The sequence below is a fragment of the Pecten maximus genome, chromosome 16 (genome assembly GCF_902652985.1).
Source record: "Pecten maximus chromosome 16, xPecMax1.1, whole genome shotgun sequence".
Taxonomy (NCBI): domain Eukaryota; kingdom Metazoa; phylum Mollusca; class Bivalvia; order Pectinida; family Pectinidae; genus Pecten; species Pecten maximus.
The window spans coordinates 32205588-32214524 of record NC_047030.1 but is presented as its reverse complement, the minus strand read 5'-3'; the positions used below and the strand labels follow the sequence as shown (position 1 = coordinate 32214524).

Genomic DNA, 8937 nt, shown 5'->3' with positions numbered 1-8937 from the left:
TTCGGTACATTCAAATATTGAAAGAACTTAAACAAAATCAGAAACTCAAGCATACGGCCAAGATGGATCAATCTAATTAAAATCAGACTTCCATTATCAACTCCGTAAACTCCGCATACGGAGTGGATAGTGAACATCTGATTTTAATTTGATTGAACGCGAAGTCAAGAGTTAATCACACATAGTATACGTTTATCTAGCTGGATCTGAAGAAATTTGGTCCCTTTTGGCCCCGTCTCTCAGAGGCCAATGGACGATAACCAAATAATTAGCCCTTTCGGTGCATATTTGGTCCTGGATGGTTCTTTAAAACAAATATTAAAAGTTCAATCGTTTTGGACAAGTCCAAAATGCCCAATGTTTAAAAAGGACACATGACGAAAAAAGATGATGGCAATAGGTTGCTGGAGATTCTGGAGATCTCTACATAGTGAACCCAGTGCCTCTTAATCTAAACACATTCATACCTGTGACACAAAAGGTCAAGGTCATTCATTCAAGCATGCTACTGTCAAAATATCATGACCCATGGGCCTTTTGCTTCATCAGAAGAAGTTGTTTAAAGAACAAAACATTTGACACTAGTTACATTGAAATAAGGTCAATTTCGTTCATTTGAGCGAACTTGTTGCCCTCCATCTCAGCATACAACTGCCCCAATACCATGAACCTCGGGATATTGAAGATAATTCACTAAAAAAGCGGAAGGTCAACAACTGTAACCAGGTGCAGAGGAGGAAAGCAATTTGAAAGAAATGTTGCTGGACAGAGGTCAAACTGTTACATAAGGGCAAGGGTCATTTGAACCAGATGAGATGAAAAAAAAATCCACACACAACAAAAACATGACTATTTTCTTTCATTTTCTTTATTTATAAAAAAAAGTTACAAACATAACAATTAAGGATATGGATAATGAAAATTTCATATTGAGTCTTTTTTTTTAATTCCACTGCAGTATATATCTAAAATATATTCTCAAACCAAATAAATCTTGGATCAAATATATTTCGAATGTTATACAAATACAGATGTGGTGTAAAATCAGGCTACTTTGTATTTTGAACAAAAATGTCTGTTTTTTGAGACAGATAATATGAACAAATTAAGGAAATACATTCAAAGTTAAACTTATCTTGAACTATGATAACTCAACAACTACTTAACTTTAGTGAAAATTCGGTTCCGACAATAACATTCTACCTCGAATACACAACATATCTCAAAGTTTCTTTGTAGCACACTGACTTTGAAATTATGAGGTTTGACTGTATATCACCAATCCCGACCCTCAGAAATATCACTGGTTTGATTTACTGTAAACACAGAAATTGACGTGAGGGGGAAATCTATGCTAATTACGCGGAAACCTTTCGATCCCTAAAATTCCAATCATGCATATTATCTTGATATCAATTTGGTAATCTCAAACTACAAAAAGGTAGATCGGGTGTGAAAATTACCCACACGTGTATGGTTTACATTTGAAAATCGCGAAATTAACCCCCCCCGCGAAAAAAACATGTTTTCAAGAGTCTGGACAGCCTAATTCAGTGATGGCTGAATTTATTATCGGACTGGACAGTATTAAGTCAGCGAGATTCACATTGCAGAACCCAGTATATTCAACTCTTAACTCTCTCACGGCTACAACAGAGTAAAAGTGAAACCAACGTGTTACTTTCAATACCATCAGCATCCGTACCAACTTCAGAAATTGAATCTGATTATAATACATACCATCATTATACATTACTTAATTTTTATTTTTTTGAATATGTAACGGTTTTTCAGAAAGTACATATACATATATGTAATGTGGATTAGGGTATATAAGATGATCGATCAAAAGTATACAAATCAGAAATTAATATATTTAACTTACTTACTATGATCAAATTTGTGGTAAAAACATAAAACTTTGGTGGATTTTGAGAATTGGTAAGAGCTACTTCAAAAGAAATTAAATAAAAATCAATTTGAAATTATGTTCACTTGCCAAACTTCCAGCTTTTCCATTGAATACCGAGTAAATACAGAGTTTACAAAAACTGCATTATCTATTATAAACAAATACATTTTTTCAATTTCTGTATCTATTCCTATCTCAATGGAAAATCACAAAAAAATCAACGACCTAAAATGAACAATATTCATTTTCTATTTCATTAAAAAAAATTGAATATGTATTTAAAACAAAATGAATGAAAATTGATAAAATGCAGTCAAAACAATTGGCTATTGTAATAATTATTGTTTTCTTAATTGTTCTTTTGTACTGTTCCTTTCAATTGAAAAATGAAATACATTTTGTATCATTTTCAAGTTTACAGAGGCAGTAAGAATGAGATTAATTGTTTTTATTTACATTTTAAGGAGTACCATGCCATCTCATCAAGAAAATTTAAATTCCTGTCATCCGAAGAACTTCTCGAAGAATATTTTTTTAAGGATTTCTATAAAGGTGAATTAAAGTATACATTTCATCTACGCATCACTTTGGTATTATATACCGCAGTGAAGATCTTGAAGCCAGTTACGTGTTTTGTACTTGTAGAGTTATGCCCCTTTGTTTTCTTTATCAAAATCATTACTCCTACAATTTACCACTCTAGTGGGCTGAAAACTCCACAGACAATACATATTAATTTGTATTGTACAATTTTGAATTTCTAGCGCCATTTTGGTCATAACACATCAGGATTTACAGAGTCTGTATCATTTGTGGCCGCTGTCGTAATGTCGTCTGACGGGTTGCCTGATGCAACATCTTGCCCTACGTCTGTTTTTTGTTTTTTCTTTGCCCGTGTGTCAGCCAAAACCTGTTCTATTGTCCGATGGTCTTTCTTGTTTTCACTTGGCACTGAAAAATACAGAAATAAATCAACCTGAAAAAATATTTTAACAAACTGTATATTTGCATAAAATACTCAGGTCCCGATTTTTCCCTTCTTTTTCTTTGTTTTTTTACCTCAAGAGTATTTGCATAGAATTTTACCCTGAAGTGCTCTTAGTTGCATATGGAAATTCTGAAAACTATGCTAAAATGTGTAAAAAACAATTTGGGGGGGGAGGGGGGTTAATTTTCATGAAATGTTTACATATTTTCCCTTTAATATTCATTAAGATATGTAATGATTGCCCATCCGCTGCAAGTTACTTTTAAAATTTTTGATAAATTTGTCATTTTCCCAGTGTACACATAGTGACAGATTTTTTCTGGAGTTACCTACATGTCTCGACGAGACTTACCAAATCCGTACGCCTTGTTTGCTGTCGTTGTTCTGGCAGCTTCCTTTGCAGCCTCATCACCAATCAGATGGCGATACTTATCCTGGTAGTTTGACGCGGGCATTATCTTTGGTTGTTTTATTCTGGATTCTGCTTCCTCCGACAGTTTCTCCATCTCCTAAAAAATAATCCAATTCAGTATGTGTTAATGTACTGGCATACGTAAAACTTCTCTCAAAGATACAGCTAACCTAACTTTACTTTCCAAACGTAATTTCCACATTTTGCAATGCCTCACTAATTTTGGCCATTAATGTACCAGTATACAAACCAACCAATCCCAATTTCTGAATAGACACAAAAATACTCAACATACCTTTTATCATGTTGATATCAATTGGCTAAAGCTACTTTTTATTTTTACAAAAAAAAATCATATATGGATTATATTTGTCCCAGTTAGGACAATCCATGACTTAAGCAAATTCCTTTTTCTATTTCTTTCCTTACCAAATGTAAGGAAAACAGTTTCATTTTTGTTGACTTTATACTTTTGTTATTACTTTCCAGTAAGAAATAAAGTTAAGGAACTTCCTGGCACTTATGAATATTGGTAAAGCTGGGAAATATAGATGATTTTTTCCATTTGGAAAAGATATAAACCGGTTTGTTCTACAACATCAAAAGCTGCCAGTCTTTATTGTTCCCACAGCACACATGTAACGACACATTTAGGGAGTAGCTCATTATTTTAGATAATACAACTCATAGGGAGTAATCATTTTATGTTTGTCACCTTTTTTTTGGCTATTTCCTTAGCTTTGTCAGGGTCCCAGTCTTCTCCTTTTCTATAGGCAGCAAGCTCCTCGTCAGAAGGGGCAAATTCCTGTAGACAACACCATCAAGTCACAATCAAATCCTGGTATCTCAAAATCAATACATATTAAGTTGCACAAACGAAATGCTAAATCTCCTCCCGACTTCGTAACGAGGGGATAATAACATGTTGAGCTGTTGATTTCGATGAAATCTGAGAAATGTCATTAACTGTATGAATCAGATACAAAGATGGAGTGGGCTCATATCGCAAGAAATTCAAAAGTGTGAAAATGGACACAAATGATATTATTTCAAACAAAGACCTTTAAAAATAAACAGAGGGGTAGTATTGAGTCAAACTAATACGTGTGGAAATTTGAATGCCAACTAAACAATGATTCGTTGTTTGTGGGTTGTATATGACTTACTTTGTAGTAAGTATTATTTTGAGTTTGAGGCACAGTTAGGGCACGAGTCATGAAATTGGCTTCCTTTGTCATTTGTGTTTTAATACCAGCTAGGAAGCCTGTTATGATATTTTGGGATTTTTTTGTTTAACGTCCTATTAACAGCCAGGGTCATTTATATACAGGACATAGCCCAGATTGGAACTTACAAAATAATTTAACAATCATGTACTAGTATTACTCGAAAGTCTGTAGTTTGGTTTGTTTTGTTTAACATCCTATTAACAGCCAAGGTCATTTAAATATAAGGAGTACCTGGAGAAAAACCACCGACCTACGGTCAGTACAAGGCAACTGCCCCAGGTGGATTTCGAACTCGCAACCCAGAGGTGGAGGGCTAGTGATGATATGTCGAGACACCTTATAAACTCGGCCGCCGCGGCCCCTTGTTATAATATCTAATTATTAACATTATGTATTTATCTACACCATGCGTTTTTGATCAGAAGGTTAAGATTTGATTTTCCTGTCAGAATTGTACTGTTTTAAACATAAGTGACATTTATACAATTTGCATCCATGTATGATCAGGTCAGAGTATTGGGCTATCCATCACTACAACATCAAAACTTCCTTTTTGGGGATGTTGACTTGGTGAAGTGGTATAGAATTACCGCATTAAGTGGGTTTATTGGGCTAAATGATAAAATTAATTAGACATACTTGTGGTGATACACGTATATGCAAAGGTGATTACTTAATTTTACTTTTCTTTGAAAGCGTGTGTAAGTTTGAGCTGATAAATGTTCATAATGTCGTGGCACGGCTGTTACCGTAGCTTTTCCTCATATGGTCGATTGAAAGAAAATAAACAAGACGCAATTTTGCTATTTCCTCATTACAAATACAAAATAATCAGATTATTTTAATTATCAAGTATTTAGTAGAATGATTTTAAGCAAAGTTTTGTTTTCAGGAGACTCCCTGGACATCGTTTTTGGTCAAAATATACGGATAGAAGTTTTTTTCAGCATTTTCAGCCTCAAAAAGTGTGATATTTTAATTACACTTTATGGATTCACAACAGGTAAAATATACAGGTAGACATCAGGTTCAGTGTATATAGCAGCAAACTTGATGACATTCCTGGGGAACAGGGACTTGTTCACTGGGCTACATTTGGTGACATAAATCACTATTATGTCATTATTTGCTGTAAATCAACAATTCTATATAGATATTAAGTATATTTTCGTCATATTTGAACAGATTATCTACCTTTTTCCACAGCATGACGTAACGATCTTCTTCCTCCAGACCAAACGAGAATGACGTCATTCCAGCCACATCTGCTATCTCATGTCTATTTAAAAGAAAAAATAACGAATTAAAAACAAATTATATTGTGATGTTATTATTGTCATCAGGACATTTCATAAAGGCGATATGTTATATATCACACAAAATACTTGCACCATGTCCACCTCCCCCTAAACTTTTTTTTATCTAGTTTAAAATTATGAAGTATGTTTTCTTGTGCACCTTTAATATGTGACACCAATCTGTTAGGTCAAGGACTCTCTGCTATCTCTGTCAACAAACTGAGGGGTCAAGGTCAAATACTATCTACAATCTCTGCCAACAGTCTGAGGGGGTCAAGGTCAAATACTATCTACAATCTCTGCCAACAGTCTGAGGGGTCAAGGTCAAATACTATCTACAATCTCTGCCAACAGTCTGAGGGGTCAAGGTCAAATACTATCTACAATCTCTGCCAACAGTCAGAGGGGTCAAGGTCAAATACAATCTAATATCTCTGCCAACAGTCTGAGGGGTCAAGGTCAAATACTATCTAATATCTCTGCCAACAGTCTAAGGGGTCAAGGTCAAATACAATCTACTATCTCTGCCAACAGTCTGAGGGGTCAAGATGGAATACTACTCTTCTATCTCTACCAACAAATTGAGGGGTCAAGGTCGAATACTATCTATTATCTCTGCCAACTGTCTGAGGTCAAGTTCAAATACAATCTACTATCGCTGCCAACAAACTGAGTGGTTAAGGCGAAGTATTACTGTAATATAAATAATCAATGGGTAGGTTTATTACCAGGATAGGCATAAGCTTATTGTGGGGGATAATGGCATATTATTTAATACAGTATAAGACAATCCTCACACTATGGCTCGGAAACCTTTGTCCATAGGTTCAAAACTGTGTTTCTGTTTGCTTCCATCTTTCACAAACTCATGAATCCTCTTCCTGATCTGAAAAATAAAACACATTAATCTTACTTTATGTACAAGACAGAGGGAGAGGAAACCTATACTATATAGCCCCTCTCCATATGTTTAATTCACAAAAGCCTTCCCCCCCCCCCCCCCCCCCCCCCCCCCAAAAAAAAAATCAAGTTAACATATATTTATATACCATATATGTATCCAGTACTCTTTATGGCAGACAAATCTACGGTACGTATAAATGAAAAATAGTTATTGTCCAGTTATCATTCCATTTTGCCATATAATCTTCATTAATTCTCAAACAATTATGTTAATCTATTGTAGTCACACACATAACATATTACTTACCTTTTCCCTGAAATCATCCAATTTCTTTTTTTCTGCTTGTTGATGTTTTTCTATTCTAGCCTTCTGTTCTGTAAAATTAAATGAAACAATTTTTCATCTGTTTTAAACTTACATATTTCAGATTGAGAAACTTTGTTGGAGCTAGAACCTGGGTTCTTGGATAGAAGAATGTAATGTGTGGCGTCATCATCATGCTAGATTGAGAACAATTGACACCAAACGGTTTCGGAGATTTTCAAATTTTCATATCTTTTAGACTTTAGATGTAAAAGTAGAAGTCAGCTTACTAGCTCAGACTAGCAGGAATTTCCATTTAGCCTAGTGGTAGGATGTTTGCCTTGAGACTTGAGAGTGAGAGTTCATTAGTTCGAAGCCTGTCACAGGCAGGGTATTTTTCATTACTCTTTCCTATTACAGATTTGGTACCATTAACTCCAAGCTATAGCTATAGGAGCTTCCTTGGAGTTAAAGAACCTGGGTTGTGGTTGTCTTCGGGGGCGAAGACTTTGTGTGTAAAAGTTGAGAGTATATAAAGGTCAGCTTACTAGCTCAGACTAGCGGGAATTTCCCTTTAGCCTATATAATGGTAGGATGTTCGTCTTGAGAGCGAGACGTCGTTAGTTCCCATAACACTGCCTCACTTATGGCATTATGTTGAGCGTTTGTCCTTGTAATTAAAGCTTTGTGTTAACGTTCCAACCATTATTCTTTAGTGACGGAACTGTGTCTATTCTCGATCGCTAACTAGGTGTATATATATATATATATATATAACCTTCATATAGTGTGAGGATTGATATATATATTTATATATAGGGAGTTACTGCCTCTACCTTTGTATCCACATTTTATCTACTGTTATGTATAAACTGTCTACACCTAATACTACAAAGAACAATGTGTGTGTATATATATAACCTATAAATGTATATATCCACAACCAGAAGGTTTAATATAATTATTGAGAAATAATCATTTGAAAAACAAATTAATCAATGTGCAACCGTCTTGTAACTATGAATGGAGATGTAACCATTACTCCTTAAAGTAATGATGAACAAGTGTCATCAATAAGCTTAAACTAAGCTTTCAACGACACTTAAAGACTGATTCTGATTATGTCCCGAGATAAACCGACCAACGCTCTAATTGTAGAGAAACTGGATTGGGTCTATCATCGACGACCAGGTAGCTCAATCGGTAGAGCATCCCGATCCGGCTAGTGTTCCGAGGTCCCGGGTTCGAAGCCCGGTCTGGCCCTGCATTTTCCCACTCCTACTACATAATTATGATAGTTACAACTCCTGTTTAAAGTTCAGTATTTTAGGATTGGGCGACTTGTTCGTCCGGATCCGTTGTCTGGTAATATGACCTGGTTTGGTGTTATGTCGAGTGGCTTCAGTGAGGTAGCACTGGAGCACAAGGAGACAGACACAAACAAACTGCAGTCTCCAAAATAGCCCGAGTTTCCTCTACACGAGATATGGTGTCAGGACCAGAGGAAACTCGCGCTATCTCTAATACACAAATACTTCACCTCGCACACAAAGGAGGCCACCCTTTAAGACCAGTGCTGTTGATAATGCGTTAACAATTACAAAGCAAGCGACATTATCTGTGATGATGTCCAAGTCTGGTGCCAGGGCCAGAGGAAACTCGGGCTATGCAAAAACCATGGTGTGTTATAAATAAGTCTATTATTTTCTGAAATGGCCTGGGCCGATGAAAATGTGCCCCGAATATTAAATAACATTATTCATGTATAAATTTACCTTTTGCTTTCTTTTTCTCGGCGTCACCCATTGTAGGTGGTTTCTGCATTGATCCCAGAATCGACCCTAACAAATCCATGTTTATGCCTTGAAGTTTTGACTGGCTCCAAAAACAC

General features: G+C 35.5%; 1 protein-coding gene across 1 annotated transcript; it reads right to left on the bottom strand.

Annotated features, from left to right (window-relative positions):
* Nucleotides 1-852: 852 nt before the first annotated feature.
* LOC117345195 (sperm-associated antigen 7 homolog) lies at nt 853-8935 on the bottom strand. The gene is made up of 7 exons (XM_033908203.1): nt 8822-8935; nt 7050-7117; nt 6637-6725; nt 5736-5820; nt 4028-4117; nt 3253-3409; nt 853-2863 (listed from the first exon to the last, which is right to left on the bottom strand). The coding sequence occupies exons 1-7, from the start codon at nt 8898-8900 to the stop codon at nt 2688-2690; spliced, it is 744 nt and encodes a 247-aa protein (XP_033764094.1). The 5' UTR covers nt 8901-8935; the 3' UTR covers nt 853-2687.
* Between the last annotated feature and the right edge of the window lie 2 nt (nt 8936-8937).